At 58.6% G+C, this 18,949-nt stretch overlaps 2 protein-coding genes across 2 annotated transcripts in view; both read left to right on the forward strand.

Moving 5' to 3' along the window:
* KIF21B (kinesin family member 21B) overlaps positions 1 to 4,841 on the forward strand; it is a 36,036-nt gene extending 31,195 nt beyond the window's left edge. Inside the window, exons 33-38 of the mRNA XM_065649766.1 lie at positions 46 to 226; positions 1,115 to 1,279; positions 1,809 to 1,926; positions 2,662 to 2,832; positions 3,319 to 3,518; positions 4,787 to 4,841. Coding sequence (XP_065505838.1) covers positions 46 to 226; positions 1,115 to 1,279; positions 1,809 to 1,926; positions 2,662 to 2,832; positions 3,319 to 3,518; positions 4,787 to 4,841 — 890 coding nt within the window. The remainder of the gene's footprint in view (positions 1 to 45; positions 227 to 1,114; positions 1,280 to 1,808; positions 1,927 to 2,661; positions 2,833 to 3,318; positions 3,519 to 4,786) is intronic.
* Positions 4,842 to 14,978: 10,137 nt separating this feature from the next.
* On the forward strand, positions 14,979 to 18,252 carry ELF3 (E74 like ETS transcription factor 3). Its single transcript, XM_065649625.1, has 8 exons — positions 14,979 to 15,162; positions 15,785 to 16,006; positions 16,265 to 16,351; positions 16,445 to 16,564; positions 16,770 to 16,859; positions 17,496 to 17,612; positions 17,792 to 17,987; positions 18,132 to 18,252. The coding sequence occupies exons 1-8, from the start codon at positions 15,000 to 15,002 to the stop codon at positions 18,250 to 18,252; spliced, it is 1,116 nt and encodes a 371-aa protein (XP_065505697.1). The 5' UTR covers positions 14,979 to 14,999.
* Positions 18,253 to 18,949: the final 697 nt, after the last annotated feature.

An 18,949-nucleotide genomic window follows, 5' to 3' on the forward strand; every position in this document is an offset into this window, starting at 1 on the left:
CCACACACCAGCCTGACACTCTTGGTCACATTCCTCCTCCTGCAGACCGGAGCTGCAAAATGTGGAACCTGGTGACGGGCCAAGAAATTGCTTCCCTCAAGGGTCACCCAAACAATGTGGTTTCCATCAAGTACTGCAGCCACACTGGGCTAGTGTTCACCGTGTCCACGTCGTACATCAAAGTCTGGGACATCCGGGACTCGGCCCGGTGCATCCGCACCCTCACGTACGTAGCAAGCGGGGACCCTGGGCACTCTGGGCATCTCTGGCTTTGCAGAAACCAGTCCCAGGACCTACTGGGGGTGGAGACAGGGCCAAGTATAAGCTGCTTTAGTGCCAGGTGGCAGTGCTGCATCCTTAGGGAACAGGGAGGCTGGGAGAGAGTTTGGGGTGAGGGGACCTGTGGGGACCTCTTGCAGTGAAGGGTCAGGGTGAAGAGCTTTGAAGAGGTTTGCAGCTGCTTTTGGGGGTGGCCGAGAGACCGAGCAGCTCCACAGAGGAGGCACAGCCCCTAATGGCATCGTAGCTGAGCAAATCACAGGCCCTCCTGTGAAACTTGGATCTTTATGAGGAGTTTGAGGACCAGAAAGGAACGTGGGACAGGCTGTAGCTGTGATCTGCTGGTCTGGAGCAGGGCTCAAATGTTAAAGAGAGTACAGCAGGCCAGGCTTACCAGCTTGCTCCAGCATAGAGCTCCTTCATCCAGCCTCAGCTCATCTGCCTTGGCCTGAAGGTGCTTCTCCCTTTGGTGCAGACGCCAAATACTTCTGCCTTCCTGTGCTGACTGCTAGCACTAGCCAGCTCTCCCTGAAGGAAGCAAAGAGGATTGGGAGGAGACAAAAGCAGCCCTCAAATGGAAACCAGGCCAGGATGCTCCATGTCATGCACACACCCAACATCCTTGGCTTCTTCTGCAAGCAGGGCACTAGTCTGGGAGGCAGAGGTCTTGTTGATCCCATTCTGGCCACAAAGACGGTGACACCTCTAGGGTCTTTCCCTGACATGGGACCCACCTGTGCCAGCCTGGAGCCAACAGCCCCATGTGGTTCCTCCGCGGGGTCTCTGTGGCTCTGATCTCTGCTCATCCTCTCCCCTGAACCTCTCTCTCCCTTAGATCTTCTGGTCAAGTGATCTCTGGGGACGCGTGTGCTGGGACATCCAACCGCACTGTCACCAGCGTGCAGGGGGAGCACCAGATCAACCAGATTGCGCTCAACCCCACTGGCACCACGCTTTATGCTGCCACCGGTAACTCCGTCCGCATCTGGGAGCTGAGCAGGTGAGGGGTGGTGCTGGGGTGGGCAGGACAGCTGTAGATGTCAAGTAGACACTGTCAGCTCAGAGCAGCCTGAAATTACTCCCCCCTCAGAAAGAGAAAACCTTTTTAGTGGTGGAAGTTGCTTGGAATAAGGTCTTTCAGGACCCTTTCCTATGGGACGCAAGGGGTGATGAGCAGCAGTAGAGATTCTTGGGGTGAGGGGTTTGTCTGTGAGCAGGGCAGAGCTTATAAGAAGGGAAAATACATGTGGGGTGAGCAGCAGTACACCCCTGGTTTTGTCCTTGCCCCTCTCCCTGCCAGGAGAGCACTGGGCTGCTGACCCCTTGCTGCAGCCTGGGCTCTGTAGCCAGATGTTGGCACGTCCCAAGGCTGCCTTCTCCCCCAGCATCATTAGGAAGAGGGATGTCCCCAAAACAGGGGTCAGAGTCCCCTGGGGGCTCCAGGGCTGTGGGGGTCTCTGCCTGGAGAGCCCCTCGGAGGAGCTTCAGCAGCCGGGAAGGGGCTGGCTGACCCGTGTTATCGAACTCAGGTTGCAGCCCATCGGGAAGCTGAGTGGCCACATCGGGCCTGTGATGTGTCTCACGGTAAACCAGACAGCGAGCAACCACGACCTGGTGGTCACAGGCTCCAAAGATCACTACGTCAAGGTATTGTCCTCCTTGGGGAGCAGAGCCCTCTGTCCCACAGGGAAGCCCAGATCTTGGCAATCCCTAAGGTCCCCTGAAATCCGAGCCCAGATTTCTCTTTTCACCTCTGCATGTGAGGTTTTTTGCATATCTCCTCACCTCAAATCTTGCCTTTTGCTTGGTCCACCAGTGCATCTTTGGATATATATTTGCATCTCTCTCATCTCTCGGGCTCTGTGACTGGTACTTGCATGTTATGGGTGACCCAGATTAGCAGCTCACCCTGTTCTGCTCGATTCTCCTCCCTCATACAGACGCTTTGCACCTGCTCATTCACAGCTCCAGCACAGCAAGAGCTTGTCCCTCCCTTTGAGGTTGTTGCTGGTTTTTGTCAGGTTGAATTCCTGGCACCAGGGGAGTGAAGAAGGGTGGTGAGGTGATGAGGGAGGCAGGTTCTCACTCTTCTGACAGCAGCAAGTTGTTAGCTCAACATGTGGAGATGTGTGAAAGTTCACCATGAGTAAAATGCAGCAGAATGGGGGCTACCTCTGGTGGCAGACCTCCTCTAATGGTGGCAGGATTCCTGGCAAGACCTCAGCCTCAAAAAGTCTCCATTGGCCAATGCCCACTCCCCTTTCCAATGTCACTCTGGGTACCCTGAGCCTAGAAAACTGGGTGATGGCCAAGTTCTCCGAGAGAGGATCACTTCTGTTTCTAGTGCCATCTGGGGTCTCTCACCCACTGTTTTCCCTCCAGGTGTTTGAGATTGCTGAGGGCATGGTGGGCAATATTGGCCCCACTCACAACTTCGAGCCCCCTCACTATGATGGCATCGAGTGCCTGGCCATCCAGGGAGACATCCTCTTCAGCGGCTCCAGGGACAACGGCATAAAGAAGTGGGACCTGGAGCAGCAGGAACTTCTCCAGGTCTGGAGGGAAGGATACAGCACAGGTTGTCGGGGTGACATGGGGCAGAGGAGCATTGCTGCTGGGGCCCTGGGAGACTTCTGTTCAGGGACCTGGTGCCAGTGGCTTGTGCTGAGTTAACCAGGGAGGGCACTCCTGTTCCTGGGAATCTGCCTGCACATGCACGAGGTGGCTCTGTAGCCCCCGAAGTGTGCGCTGTAGGGTACTCGGGATTGCCAGCTCCCCCTGGCACACAGGGTGCAGCATCAATTGCAGAGATGGGTGCTAAGTTCCCCTCTGAAGGCAGTATTGTTGTCTCCTGCCCTGGGGACAAACCAAGCCTGGACTTGAGAATCCATTCCCTTGGCCCCCTAACTCCTCACGAGACCCACGATCCAGATCAGCCCCAGGGTGACAGTGAGGAGCTGAGCCTCCCAGGTTGGGTGCATGAGGCTGCTGGTGGTGCTGCAGATGAGGTTGGTCATGATCTCTGCTCTGTGCCTGTAGCAAATCCCCAATGCCCACAAAGACTGGGTCTGTGCCCTGGCCTTCATCCCCGGCCGCCCCATGGTGCTGAGCGCCTGCCGAGGAGGCATGATCAAAGTCTGGAATGTGGACTCCTTCACCCCAGTTGGGGAGATAAAAGGGCACGACAGCCCCATCAATGCCATCTGCACCAACTCTAAGCACATCTTCACTGCCTCCAGGTGAGCCTCGGGCTTTCTACTCGTGAGACCCCTGGGAGGTGGGAGACCCCTGGGTTGAGCTGTTATCCCTGGGGCTGGGTGGGTTTGTGCTGAGGGGACAGGGAGCAGGGAGGGTTGGAAGGGGGGAGTTTCACAGCTTTCTTGTCCCTCCGCTTCTTCATCTCATCTTGCCCGCCTTAGCCTGCCCCACGACACGGCCTGCCCGCTGCGGTGCCAAGAGCTGTTCCCCGGCTGTCCCCTGCCCGTGCCCTGGGTTATCCCCCATGCAGGGACCCCTCTTCCCCGGGTCTGGGTGTCCTCTGCTGCTCTCGGGGACCTCTTTGGCAGCAAGACTCTGATATCCTCTTTTCGACTGTGTCCCTTTTCTCCCTTCCTTTTTCTCTGTCTCTCTCTGTCTCTCCTCCTCCCCACCTCCCCTCTGTGCCACAGTGACTGCCGGGTAAAGTTATGGAATTACGTGCCTGGGCTCACCCCTTGCCTTCCACGACGAGTCCTTGCCATAAAGGGCCGTGCTACTAGTCTGCCTTGACCCTCCTGCTCTTTCTGACTCTCTTGCTCATGCACTACTCTTCTGTCTTTTCTCTTTCTCTCCATCTCTTTCTCCCTCTGTCTTTCTCTCTGTTGCTTGCTTTTGCTCCTCTCTCTTTTTCTTTCTTTCTCTCTGGTCTGAGCTGCTTCTTCACGGTATGAAACTATTTTGCGTTTTTTTTTCCCCACTTGATAAACCTTTGCTAGAAGTGACTTGCCCCTTTGGCCCAGCCATACCCCCAACATTGTTTTGGTTTACTTTTTTTTAACTTGCTGAGTGCCCACATCTGCTGTGGCAGCTCCGTGCAAGCTGTGACCTGCCCTCACCCTTGCATGGATGGTGGGGCGGGAGTCAGCGGCCACCCCCAAAGCAGCCCATGCCCTGGGGGACCCAGCATATCAGCTCCCTGCTGTGTCACTGCTTTGACCTAATTAGAGCTCATTTGAGGGGTGCAGGAGTCCTGTCGTTGGGGTCAGCCCTGGACGTCACCATTTCCTTTTGTCCCCAGTTGCTGCCAGTGGGGTGAGCTGGAGGCTGAGCCCCATTGGGCCTGTCTGCTCCCCAAAATGGATTGGGCAACCTCCTGCTAAGAGAAAAGGGCCTGGAAGTCTTGTGGGCTGCATGTCGCCATGGGCTGGGGGTGGGAGCGTTTCTCCTCGCAGTGCCTCTCTGCAGAGTGTCTGCGGAGCTCCTGCGGGAACCCCTGGGTCACGCCATCCCTCTCACCTTTGTTTCTCAGTGACTTGACAGTGAAGCTCTGGAGTGGGAGGAGGTTACCTGCGGGGTCGAACTAGGAACTGCAAAAAGACTGGAATACATGACAGGAGGGTGAAGGTTGGGGTACCTCTCCCTTGCTGTGAAGACCCCATCATCTACAGGAGCTCAGCCCAGAGATAGGGATTTCTTTGTGCCTGACCCAACGGGGTGGACAATGTCCCATCTGATACTTTAAGCACTGCCAGCTCCTGTGAGAAGGCATCTCCATGGGGCACCATCAGCTCCACCTTCCCTCCTGCTGAGGTTTTCCAGTGATGTTTCATCTCCCTTCTCACCCACCCACCCCTGCCGGGACTTGTGGGGAGCAGAGCTCCTTGGCTCTTTCTCAGAGACACCCAGTTTCCTCCTCTGACTGTGGGCTCATGTGGCCTCGGCTGTGATGTGCTGCTTCTGTCCCTGTTGGCTCCAGGGCTGGTTCCTGCAGGAGTCTTTCTCCACTCCACAGCCATGATGACATTTGGTGTCTGCTGGCCAGGACCACAGCATAGAGGGGCTGCTTCTTTGAAGACATTCCTCATGGGACAACAACTCTGCTGTGAGTGGCCTGCAGAAGGATTTTCATGTAGTCCCATCATTCTCCATCCTCTCTCTACCTGTCCTCAGCAACTGGAGATGTGCACCTCTGGGGTCCTTTGCTGTGTCCCAGCAGTGGAGGCATGGCAAGCCAGGGAAGATCAGCATCAGACAACTTCCCCACAAACCTGCTGCACGTCCCTTTGATGTTCTCCAAACCCCAGTCGTAAACTCAGCTGACTCACAGCTCTCAGGCTCTTCCCAATTTGCCCATGCTGCTCTGCAGTGGGAAGGGAAAGGCTACTTAGCCTTTTGACACCTTGGCCCTCAGCAGGGGTTTGTTGTGGGTTCCTGCAGCATGTTAACCCCTTTGAGATGGAGAAATGAAGCAAGAATGGAGGTTACAGGGCAAAGAAACCAAGGCTGGATTCATCACCCTCACCCCTGTGGCCCATCTTGTTTTTCCATCACTGGGAACTGGAAGCTGTAAATCCTTCCCCAGGCTCTACTCTCAGCCTTCCACCGGGGAGGGGAGCAGCTCAGGTTCGGCCTGTTGGCCCCCACGGATCCGGGAGCTGGAGGGGCTCCAGCTGGAGTGCAGCCCAGGATGGAGTCGGCTGTGCCAGAAGTGGGATGAGGAAGGGATCGCACACACTAGTCTCGCACAAGTCCCCTGATTCACCCCACACTTGAAGGACAATCCTGCACTGGATGATCTTGAACAATCCGACCTCTGTGAAAGGCTGGGGGCTCCGTCCAGGAGTATTCCTGCAAGGACACAGATTCTCCATGCTCTTTCTCTCCTGTGCAAGGGGCTGGCAAGGTCTCACACTGGAGCTTTCCTCTGTCTCTCCTGTGGCTCGTTGGACCATCTCCTGCTTGTCCTGCCCTGGGCCAGTCAGGGCTCGTTGTGGGATGGCCAAGGAGACCTTGGGAGTGGTGCTCTTGCCTCACGTGCCCTCACTTCCCCTCTGTCACAGAAGAAGCAACGTTTGAACTCAAATTTAAGGATTTTTCCACATGATCCCACCAGCACTGAACTGGGATCTCAGAGGCCAGGGCCTCCAGGACCTTCCCCATAAAACACAGACTGTTTTCCCTCTGCTTTGTCCAACCATGGTGACTCATGGACCAGTCCCAAGTCATTTGCCACCAGCCCTCCTCGTTAAAACCATTCTGGGTGGAGCATGGGAATTCCTACGCATCCTGAAAGGCAGGAGTATCTCTAGTGATTTGATGAGGATTTTTTTTTGCCTTTTGGGGGATAAAAAACCCATCCTGCTGCCTTGTCTTGGTGGAGGGGGCGATGGTGTGTGTGGGTGTGACCCTGCCTGGGACAGTGACAGGTCCCTCATGTTTGTGGCACAGCCCTGCACAGCCCGGGACCGGCAGCTGCACCGAGATGAGGAGCCCTGTGCTGCAGCTGCCGGAGATGCGGTACCAGCGCCGGCAGCTCCGGGCTGCAAAAATACATGGGGCATTGTGGCCGCCGTGGTAACGCACAGATGTGGAGGCTGGAGGGGGTGTTACCTTCCAACGCTTGGACAGGGTTTCCCTCCTCATTCCTCAGCCGCTTTAACCTTTGCTTGGGCAAAGGGTGGTGGGGGTGGCGAGGGTGTGTGTGTGTGTGTTTGTAGCCAGCTGTACCATGCGCATCGGTGTCTGCACCAGGATCTGCCAGTGCCTGACCCAAAACCTCTTGCTGTTCCCTGCTCAAGTGGGTGAAGGGACCTGCTCTTGGGAGGCTTGGGGTCAGACCTGCCTTGCCTTTCGCCAGCAGTTCATTCCTTTGTGTAGGCTGCAGGTGCTGCTTGATTCCCCAGGGCTGGGTGGCCAACCCTGGATGATGCTGCGCATCCACCTTGCTGCACACTGAGGGGCCTCAAGGCTTTCCCAGCCTGCGGGTGGAGGCAGCTGGTACTATGGCACAGCAGCAAGCGTACGGAGAGAGGGGCTCTTTGAAGCAAGAGGTGACTGTGATCCCATAGCTCTGTGTGTGTGTGTGTTTTAGTATCTGCATCAGTTGGTATTTCTCATGCAGGAAAGTGTTTCTCGGGTGTTGATCTGGTTTAGCTACCTCACGGTGCAAGCTGGGTGCTGTCATTTGGTTTTGTTTTGGGGATGGGGTGGGGAGTTTGTGTTTTTTCTTCTCTTAATTATCGTTGTGGTTTTGACACTTGAATTCATCCTGGGGACACGTGGCCTCACCCCCACCTTGCTGCATGTCTGAGCCACCCCTTGTGTCCCCTCCCTGCCTCCCCCTGGGCAGTGCAGCAGGACCAGCATCCTGCTCTCCCCTTTGCATTGGGATCCCCCAGCTGAGTCACAACACTGAGATTTTGCTCCCGTTGCTGGTGAAATACTTGAACTGAGGCTCGACTTACTTGCCATTAGTTATTGGTTGATTTGCAGCCTGGAAGTCATCCTTCTTGTCTCTTTGAAGGATGGAAAGAGACCTCTGAAAGGCTCAGCTCAGCCTGTATTTCTGCCTCTGCTCTCACAGATATTCTCTGTGGATGCAATAAAGACCTTCTTGTCTGGGAAATGTCCATGCAAAGCACATCACTGGAATGGGCTGGTCCTAGCCGTTGCCAGCCTGGAGCAGCAGGGAACTGGTGCTGGAAAACCTTCTGTCCAGGATGGGGTTGGTCTGGGAGAGAAGCTGATTCTCATGTGTGATGTTTGATTTTTGACCCCCAAAACATAGTTGAATCTAGATCCTGTCCTAGGCACTGAGCATAAACCAGGGTAACTGTGGAGCCCCCAGGTGACCCCCTGCTCAGGGCTGGGGAGCTGACATGGGGCCGTATCTGCTTCCCTGGCACAATGGGGTTTGGGAAGGGGCTCGCAGCTCTGAGCCACACTGTCAGTTGTGGGAGGACGACACAGGTTCCCCAACCACTAAAGCACAAGATCCCAACATGCAGGTGGTCTAGAAAGGGTGGCCACTTGGACTCTGGTCCTTCACAGCTCCTAACTGGGGCCCTGGGCTTGGACAGCCAAGGTTAAGGCTCAGCATGGCAGCGAGGGCTGTTTGCCTGCTGGAGGAGGCAGGGGAGCTGTTTCATCCTTTTGCACTGTCCTGGGGTAGTCCCCTGGGGCTCAGGACTTGCACTGCTGTGTAGCTTAAGTCCCTTCTTGTGGTCTCTGAACCCCTCTGCCAGCCCTTCCATTGCAGGGACAGTTTGGAGCTGCCTTCGCACTGTGCACCTCGTTTTGCTCTATCCTTGGGTGCCTTGGTTTGTGCCAAGGGTGTGATGATACCTGAAGTCCAGGGAGGTCCTTCTCCTCTTCAGATTGCTGGGTGATGCTTTTGTCCTCGGGCCCTGACTCTTGCTCCGTGGGTCTCCTCTCTCTAGCACACAGGGGCCAGCTCCAGCCTCTGCCAAATGCTGGTCCAGAGCTGAGCTTTGCACATAAGGGGTGGAGATAACTCAGGAGCCCAAAAGCCCTGGGCTTCCAACCCACTGTGAGCCCACCCAGCTTGCCCAGGCACCGCCCGTTCCCTGGCACCCCCAGCTCTTGTGGCACAAGCAGACAGGCTGGCCATGCATCTCAGCCTGGCCAGCCGTGAGGAGCACCAGGGTCTGTCCCTCCATGGACGTTGTTCCTCCCCAGCACCTCTGAGCATAGCTGCTTTGGGGAATGCTGCTTCCTGCCTTGGTGCTGCAGAACCAGTGCCTGCTCCCAGTGCCCCATCCCAGTCCTTCCCGTGCTGGACAGGGTCCAGGTATGGTCCCTGCAGAGCACAGGGTTCGCACTTGCTTTCAGCAGGTTCACTGGAGCTTTGCTCTGTCCTACAAGCTGCACACCCTTCCTGAGCCCTCCTGGGAGGGGAACCGGCCCCCTGGCCCCTCCACGTACTGCAGAGTGCTCCAGCTGTAACTGGGAGGGAGCCCAGCACAGTTCTGACCCCCAACCCCTGTCTTGGCCTCCTGGGCCTCACCCCTAGAAAAGCACAGCCCTGCGCCTTCCCCCTGCCCCTGGGGGCTTGTCCTCTCATCCATAACAGCTCTGCCTGCGGCACCTGCCAGCTGTTCCACGTCCCCCGTGTCCCAGGACCACCCAGTACCCTCCAGTCCAGCCCTGTGCTGGGGCTCGGGCAGCTGCAGCGTCGCATTGTCTGCTCTATCACCCCCTTCCCACCGCACAAGTATTGCAAATAGCAGGTGCCTTTTCTTGCTCAGAGCTGTTTTGTAGAGGCCAACTCTCGTGAAGGCTTTTTTTCTCTGCTGGGTCGTGCAGCCCAGCCCAGTGGACTGGGTTTGTTAGAGGACAAGGTGTGTACGTATATTTTATACCTCGGTGTGTTCTTGTAAATAGTGTAAGTTATTTCAGTCTCATGATGTACATGTTTTTTCAATGGCTGTGTTTGTTCCTTGCCTTTTTGTCTTCACAAATAAAATGTACTGAAATGAAGTGACGGCGCAGAGATGGCTTTGAAGAGGGGAAGAGCACAGCCGGGAACCGCCCGACCCTTCCTGATGCAGCTGGCAAAGAGGCTGGGGAAAGGCTGGGTGAACTGACACTGCTGCCACCCTTCTGGTATCTCTACAGGCAGCAAGTCTTCAGGCACACGTGGCAGATGCGATTGCACAGGGGCGACATAAGGGGCTGAGGTGGCAGAAGCACAGACCCAGCCAGGCTGGCTCTCCCCCTCTCTCTTGAGGAGGAGGAGGAGGAGGGGAGGAAGGAGGGCAAATGGGTGGTCCTAAGCCAGAGTGGCAGCCAACCCCTGCAGAAATCAGAGCATCCCTGACCCTGTCAGGTCACGTCAGCATCCCTGAGCTGAGGGCGATGAGGCTGGTGAGGGGCTGGAGCACAAATGTGCTGGGAGCGGCTGAGGGAGCTGGGGGTTCAGCTGGAGAACAGGAGCTGAGGGGAGACCTTCTGATCTCTGACCTGCCTGAAAGGAGCTTGGAGCCAGGGGGGGTCGGGCTCTGCTCCCCAGGAACAAGCGCCAGGACCAGAGGAAACGGCCTCAAGTTGCACCAGGGAGGTTGAGGTTGGATCTGGGGAACAATTTCTTCCCCAAAGGGCTGTGGGGCATTGGAACAGGCTGCCCAGGGCAGTGCTGGAGTCACCATCCCTGGAGGGGTTGGACAGACGGAGATGAGGTTCTCAGGGACCTGGGGCAGTGCCAGGGGTGGGGGAACAGTTGGATTCAATGATGTTGAGGGTCTCTTCCAGCAAAAACGATTCTATGATTCTATGACCCTGCAGCATCGCATCAGCTTCCTGAGGAGTCCCCAGGCTGGACGGGCGCTGGTGCTGCGGGGTGGGGGCTCAGGTGCCTCCTGCTCCCCCCCGCACGGTCCTCAGGTGCCTGGGGCACACGGGCTCCCTGGGGACGCCGGGTGCCCGCCCGTCCCTTGCTGGGAAGCAGCCCGGCCGGCTGAGGGGAGCGGTGGCCTTGGGGACAGCCGGCAGGTGGCAGCCCCGGCTGCGGGACCGCGGGGCCCGGCGGAGCGGCCGGGGCCCGGGGCAGCAGGGACCCCCGGCGGGGGGGATGCTGGGGTGGGGGATGCAGGTGGGGAGGGAGGCGACCCTGATGTCAGCGTGTGGTGCCTGCTGACCACCCAGAGGTGACCGATGCTGGTGCCCCCCACGACACGGGGCAGCCAACGTGCCCCAGCCCCGGGTGCTGCAGGGTGTGGGCAGGGGGGCAGCGAGCTGTACCCCCAACACCTCAGGGCAGGGCCTCAGCCCCAGCAACCTCCACTTTCTCTTTCCCAGCCAGGCAGCACTGGTTAAACTGGTCGGACGAAGCAGCTGAGCAGTGAGCCGCCAAGGCACGGGCTGTGCCCGCACCGACCACCCCGGATGCGGTTCCTCCTGGCGCACACCCCGCTCCCCCACACCCCGCTGCTGGGGGAGAGCTGGGGGACCCCGGCCCTGGGCTTAAAACACACCTTGCTTGTCCTGAGAGCGGTGCCAGTCCGGCTGTAACAGTGTCTCTGCAGGGCTGGGGGTGCCCAGAGCCACATCCGTCCCCAGCACCACGACCGGCATCACCCTCAGCCTGGGTCATGGCTTATCTCGGTGTGAGCATCTGTACCCACAGCCATACCATGGTGCTGCCACTGCATGAGGGATCTGTGGGGCAACAAATGTGGGGGTATCATGGGTCAAATTACTCCTGGAAGGTCAGGTGACACCAGTAGCATCCCCCCTCCCACCTGCTGTCCCAGCCACTCGTTGCACCACAAACACCTTTTCTTGCTGGTCTTCATGTCACCAACTCACTCCAAACTCATGACCAGCTCTTTCTCACTGCAGCAAGATGCCAAGCCCTGGCTGGAAGCGCCCTGTGCTGTGCTCCCCACATGCCTGAAGGTGCCCTGGGAGCTTGGATCAGCAGCAAGGGGACAGCAGGGACACATCCCTGGGAGCCACTGGCTCTGGTGACGAAATTGTGGCAGCCCTCTGCCACACATCCCCGCACTCAACGAGGAGCTGCTCTGAGCCCATCAGTGCTGCAGCTGCTCTTTGGCAGTGGATGGTCCTGTGGGCACCATCCAGCATCTTGCTGCTGCCCTGTGGCTCTGGGGAGGGCATGGGGACACCCCAGGGGTGGCTTATGCTCTCCCATACTCCTGGCACAGTATCTCAGCACATCCAGGGAGTGCTCCCCACTGTGATCTTCTCCCCACGGCCCACTATAGGGCCTGGGTTGTGTCACATCAGTCAGTCAGATGGGCAGGAAGGCCATTTCTCCAGGTCAGTACAGCTGGAGGGTGCTTACAGGGTGCTGGGGAAGATTGCTCAGGTCTGCTGGCCTCCTGGCTCCAAAGCACAAGGGGAAGGAAGGGGCAGACTGGGCCTGGGGGGAGCCAAAGGGCTCCCAGCGTGTCAGGCACACGTAAGGGGCTGAGGGTGTCACACACTGAGGGCGCCTGTCCCATCGGTGGCATAGCCCTGGTGCGTGGACTGGCTGCGGCACTTCCCTGGGGTCTGCAGGGAAGGGAGACCTGGGACAGGGGATGCTCAACGTGGTCCATGCCAGAGAGCCCCATCAGCCATCCGATCAGATCCCCTGGGGTGGGGGAGAGCCATGGGTGGGCTGGGCAGGGCTCGGGCAGGAGAATCCTAAACGCTACATGCCCTCCCCATCATCCCTGGGCCTGTGACCTGCGCACAGCACAAAGCTGTCGTGTCCCACTCTGCTCCAGAGACACCTGCACTTCAGCAGTGGGTGGAAAAAGCTTCCCCAGGGCAGGTTTCTAACCACAAGAGCTGGAAGCCCAGCCGGGCGGCCACAGCCCCTGGCACAGCGGAGGCCTGGGCTCAGCTCCCAGCTGAATACAGCTGCAAGGTTCTGTGTCTGCCCGGCACCCGTGTTTTCCCGGGTGGTCTTGGTTTGTCCCATGGCAGCAATGGCAGGGGCTGCTCTCAGGCGTGGGGACGTCCCTGTGTGCTGTGGGATGCTGTGCCTGGGAAACAAAAGGGCCTGACAGCACTCGGCACTCGTGACTGTGCAGCAGAGGAATGAAGCTGGGGCAGGTGATCAGCTAGCGTGACCTGGCACCTCCTGGCTCGCACGCTGGCCCTGCCTGCCCTAGGGCCACAGCACAACATGGCAGGACAGGGTGACGTGACAAGGGGATGTGGCACACAGCCACCCTGTCCTTGCTGGCCCGTGGGCCGAGGTAGAGCATCCATGTTTGCAACAGTCTGTCACCACCTTGTCACAGGAGACGGTTTGCTGCCAGGCACTGGTTTGAAGTGACAAGGACCTTAGAGGTGACTGCGTGATGCCAGGGTCTGCCCTGCTCACACAGCGCCCTGGGTTTGCACCAGCTCACGTGTGGCTCAGCAAAGTACCAGCATCGGGCATATGGGTGCCAGGATGTTGGCTCAGGCTGGCCTGGGACTCCTCCGCCAGCACGAGGTAAATAAAACCAGCATGAATATACCCAAACGGGGTCCCAAGTACCCCTGCCCAAGAGCCAGAGGGGCAAAAGAAGGTAATTCCCAAGGCAACCTTGCCTTGCCCCTTGGCATCTGTCCCTGGCAAACGTGCATGTGTGCCTGTGCCAGGCACTTGTGAAATGGCAGGGAATGGGCCATCACAGCCCTGCAGCCTGTTGCAGACTTCACCCAGGCAAAAACTGACCCATCCTAACAGAGAGAGCAGCAATACTTGGGCATCTGCCTTGTCTCTGCCCCATCCCCATGCAGATCACCCATCCCCACCCGAGTCCCTCTCCCAGCACCTGCCCACCTCGATCCCTGTGTCCTTCCTGTACTTTGGGAAGAGCTGCGTGTGCCAGACCAGGGAGAGACCGAGCCTGTGCTCCAAACGTGGCCAAGGCACCCACACCAGCACCCGCTGTGTACGAGGGCTGGGCTGCCCTCCCGAGCAGGGGACAGCGCACGGGCAGCGTCCCGTTTGCTGCAGGCAGAGCCCCGGGGGGGACGCGCAGCCCCCCAGGCCGCTCAGCCCTGCGGGGTGTGTTTGCTTGGCAGCCGCGTGAACCTGCTGCTGCGAGCAAACAAACACGAGCTGGGCAAACGGCAGAGAAGAAAACAGCCCGCGAAGCCGGTGTGGGTGAAACTCTGGGCACTGGCAGGGCAAGGGCTCGACAATGATTAAACTGGCCAACCCAGATTTCCCGGCAAGGCAGCGCTGGGCTGGGACCCGGTGGTTCATATTATGCAAATCACCTGGATCTCGGAGCATGAACGTTTCGGGCTGGAATTCCCCTCGGGCCGCCAGATCGCATTACGCCGCCCGTGCTATAAAAGAGGAGACGCGGGCAGGGCTTGCCCATCGGCACCAGCCTCCCCGGGCCCATGAGCAGTGGCTAGCAGCCGGGCAGGGCGCACTCCGTCTCCCCTCACTGCTCTCTGGATTAGCTGCTGCTCCCAGGATTGCCGTCGCAGAAGGTACCAAAGCTTTTTCGTCTGGGGCCTGTTGACAACCCCCAGCCCAGGATGGCTGCTCTGCTCTCCTCTCTGTGCATCTTCGCTCTCGCCGGGGGATGCGCTTGGTCTTTTCTTGCTGCACGCCTGTTCTCCCACCACAGCTGCCAGCCCTTTTGGGGGGGCCTGTGAGACAATGGTCCGGAGGGTCACCGCTCCGGTCCCCAGGTTTTGTCAAGTCAACAGCAAGATTTGGCTCTTCCACAAGGGCCAGGCAGGGGTTTGGTCCCCTCCCGGCTGCAGAGTTGGTGCGATGTGCAACTGGCTGAGAGGACTGGAACTGCCGGCACCGGAATCCCTGCCGCGGGTGGGGGGCAGCGGCTGCGCTGTGGGGCTGGCGGAGCACCGGGCAGCTGGGCGCCCGTCCCCATGGAGGGGCTGTGCAACACCCTTCTCTGCGACCCACCTGCTCGCTGTCCCTTTGCCCTGGCTGACAGTGGGGCTGGTGAGGCCAGGCTGCTGGGGACCGGGCTCTTCTGCAAGCCCGGTGACGCCGTGTCCCCAGTTTGCTCCGGCTCAGCCTCCCTCGCTCCAGGTGCCCGGGGTGGTGGTGAGTCAGGCCCCAGCCTCGCCGGCGGGTACTGGGCGGGTGTTTGTGCTGAGAGGTGAGGATGGGTGGAGGGAGGGAGAGCCCGACCTCACCCAGCCGGGTCCTTGGGTTGCTGCGGGTGCTGCGGTCTCGGGTCCCCCAACTCCACAGAGCTGGGACTCACTGTCGTCTCTTGGCACAGAGCTTGATGGCGGGATCTTGTGAGATCAGCAACATCTTCTCTAACTACATCAGTGCCATGTACCAGCCAGACGAAGTGCAGCCAACCTTGGACATGCTGGGACACCTTGAGGACAACAGCGCCCTGGGGCTCAGCGTCCCCACCAGCCAGCCCCTGGCACAGAGCACAGGTAGGACCGGGGGAGCGGTGGTGGCTGTGCAGGGGAGGCAGCACATAAGGCAGCAGCAAGGTGGTGCAGCTGGCTTGGAAGAGCATTGCAAAGTCCTTGTCTCACTGGGGCAGGTCAACAGTTTCCACTATGCCTCAGTTTCCCCAAGGGCGTGTTGGCTGAAAGAAGACCCTGAGTGGCACAAGGTGTGGCTGCTTGGAGCACATCAGACGCATAAGGGGGATGAGGGAATCATTGCCCTCCTCCCCTAGCACATCCCAGGGGACGGGCTGCCAGGGATCATCAGGAGAGCAGTTTGGAAGTACAGTCCTGTTGACGGGCGTCCCACTCTGCTGTTATGACCGTCACGATATGGCCCTGGGGGACGCAAGAGGAACATACCAGCAGAGCAGGGCGGATCCCAGCATGAATGGGACAAATGACACTGAAACCAATGTGGGAGGGAGCGTCAGGTTGTTGCTGGCCCCCAGGACAGGAGCAGGGCAGAGCGAGGTGACCCAGGAGCAGGCACTAAGTGCCTGTCCCACAACCCTCCAAGCGCAGGGCCCACTGTGCCCCATGTGATTGCCACAGGACCGGACCCAGTGCCCTGTCCCTGAGCCCCACTCTCCATCCCTTGCAGACAAGCCAGAGTGGTTCGGTGAGCTCCCGTACTTCTGGACCAAGGTGCAGGTGCTGGAGTGGATTAGCTACCATGTGGAGAAGAACAAGTATGACGCCAGCTCCATTGACTTCTCCTGCTGCAACATGGACGGGCATGCGCTCTGCCACTGCAGCAGGGACCAGATGCGCCTCATCTTCGGGCCCCTGGGGGACGAGCTCTATGACCGCCTGCACGAGATCAGTGAGTGTCCCAATGTCCCCGTCATCCCCAGGCCTGGCAGCTCAAAGTGTGAGGCTCAGAATTCCCCACCAGCCCAAGACCTCTTGCTTCCCAGGCACCGTGGAGGGCTGCCTGGGGGAGGTTGCACTGGGGAGGCTGCGCAGGGGGACGTGGGGACACAGACCAGGGTCCCGGCAGGGCTGGACGCAGCTCCCAGTATGTACCATTCCTCTCCATACTGAATAGGCATCGCTAATCCCAGTCACCCCACCCCTGCAGCCTCCGATGAGCTGAACTGGATCATTGACTTGCTGGAAAAAGAGGATGCGACTTCCCAAGAGATGTTCCTGGACTCCAGCCACCTGGGTAAGAGGGAGCCCACAGCCGAGCCTTTGCCCCAGGGACCACATGCTGATGCAGGCATGGCTGACCCCTTCTTTCCTCCTCTGCCCTTTCCAGAGCTGGGAAATCCCTGTGCCAAGGACTCCCTGGAGGACATGAAGCCCACAAACCCTTTCCTATCCACAGACTTCACCTGCTTGCCTGGTGCCATGTCCCCAGGCAGCTCCGATATCTCAGGTCAGTGTTTTGCCCAGCAGAAAGCTCCCTTTGCTTCTGCTGATCTGGAAGATTGGTGGGGAACTGCCCTCCTGCCAAGGGTGGGTTTGGATCTTGCACCAGTTTCTCGCAGGGGCCTGGATGGGGGCCGGGCAGGGAAAACCAAGGGAAAGTATCTTCAGAGGCCAACAACTGGCGGTCTGAGCCGTGTCACTTTGCCTCTCAGGGCCTGTGATGTCCCACAGCCCGAACTCCCAGGACTCCGGTGGAAGTGACCTTGACCTTGACCCCACGGAAGCAAAGCTCTTCCCTGATGGTGAGTTATTTTCTTCCCGCCAGGAGCTGGGGGAGGAGGGCTTGCACCTGGACACTTTCAGCAGCTGCAGAACACGTCCTCTCTGACAATGATTTAAGGACAAACACCAGAACTTCCATCCTCACACTGGGAAGGAAGGAGGGGATGGGTTTTCTGTGTGCCCTGGGTCTGTTTCTCTCCATTGAGCATGGTGATGGTGCAGGCTCTGGGGCAGAGCTGGGATAGCCAGGGCAGCAGTGAGCTTGTTGGGAAGGGGTAGGTAGTGGCAGCTGTGTGAAGGCTGCAGCCAGAGACCCTGGGCACTGAAAGCTGTGTTAGTATTGATCTCAGCTGGCGATGATGCTGGGAGTACCGGGGATACAAGGAAGCAGCAAGGTTTGGGGAATGAACAGCGTGCTGCCCTAAGTATGGTGGCACGGAGGAGGGTGAGACGAGGCTGGAGGGAATGGAGAGACCTTGCGCTCGGTTTAATGGGTCCCTGGTACCTCGGCCTCAAAACAGTGTGCAGTCCCTGATATCTCCCTCACCCCCAACCACTCTCCCTTGTGCTTCTGCTCCTGAGGAGGCCCAGGGAGCGGGGAGCTGCAACCCCACGGGCTCTGCACAGTGTAACTTGTTCCCTTGTCTGTGTCACAGATGGCTTCACAGGGAGCAGGAAAGGGGACAGCAAACACGGCAAGCGGAAACGGGGGCGGCCCCGAAAACTCAGCAAGGAGAGCAGAGACTGCCTGGAGAGCCGGAAGAGCAAGCACTGTACGTGGACCTTCCAACCTGGGAGCCTGGACTGCCTCCTCCAGCTTGGGTCCATGGGGGGAGACGGGAGGAAGGGCCATGTCTGCTGGCCATGTCCCTTGGCAAGGGGGTTTAGGAAGATCCAAAGTGCAGGGACCTGCAGGACCTTCCCTCCTCTACAGCTTGCTCTCCTCTTCCAGCCCCAAGAGGTACCCACCTGTGGGAGTTCATCCGGGACATCTTGATCCACCCCGAGCTGAACGAGGGGCTGATGAAGTGGGAGGACCGGCAGGAAGGTGTCTTCAAGTTCCTGCGCTCAGAAGCGGTGGCTCAGCTCTGGGGCCAGAAGAAGAAAAACAGCAGCATGACCTACGAGAAGCTGAGCAGAGCCATGCGGTAAGTGGCTTCCCCTGTCCCCAGCGGGGACCTGCCCCACAGGACTGGGTCAGACCCACCAGGGCTCAGCCTGGATTCCCCACAACAGCTCCCCAGCACACAGGGCTGCACCCAGAGCCCTGATTCCACCTCCGTCTCCTGCAGATATTACTACAAACGAGAGATCCTGGAGAGAGTCGATGGGCGACGGCTCGTGTACAAGTTTGGGAAGAACTCCAGTGGCTGGAAGGAGGAGGAGGTGCTCAACAGGAACAAGGAGCTGTAGGAGTCCTGGATGTGCTGGGGTCTGACAAGCACCTCTGGGCCAGACCCGAGCTGGGCTCCTTGGCAGGAAACTTTGCCTGCAGCCGTATCTGCAGCTGCTGCCCCGTGCAGCTTGTGAAGCTCCGACCCTTGCATGGGCACACTCGTGCATGCTGGTGACTGCTGGCGCTGAGGTGTTTAAAGCTAATATTTTGGCTCCAGTAGGTTATTGTAAACCACTGTTTCCCTCACTGGATTCATACCTCTGACTGGAGTCGCAGTGACTTTGGTTGTTTCAAAGCCTTGACAAATGCAAAGGGGAAGAGAAGTTCAAGTGGCAGCTGGTACCGCAGCGAGAGCCCAGAAGGTCTCTTGCTGTCACCCACCTCCTGCCCGGGCAGAAGGGCAGCACCACCATCTCACCCGTGATCGGACAGACCTTGTCCCAGCTATGGCGTCCTCCCTCATCCCTGCTCGTGCTGAAGGTGCCCACTGTCCTGTTTGCTCTGCGTGGGACAGGTGAGGCAACTCTGTGCAGCAGCTTCTCCGTGTGGCACCTGCTGAGAGAAGATGGGAACACTGTGGAGCTTCACCTGGCCCCGGAGAGCCCTCAGGAGGGAGAGGACTTAGGACAGCAGAGTCACTCTGCATTTCCAGCCTGGCTGCCTGCATCTAGAAACAGGCTTTTTCCCCAAAGGTAGCTCTAATTTATGTAAGAC

The sequence above is a fragment of the Caloenas nicobarica genome, chromosome 21 (assembly GCF_036013445.1).
Source record: "Caloenas nicobarica isolate bCalNic1 chromosome 21, bCalNic1.hap1, whole genome shotgun sequence".
Classification (NCBI taxonomy): domain Eukaryota; kingdom Metazoa; phylum Chordata; class Aves; order Columbiformes; family Columbidae; genus Caloenas; species Caloenas nicobarica.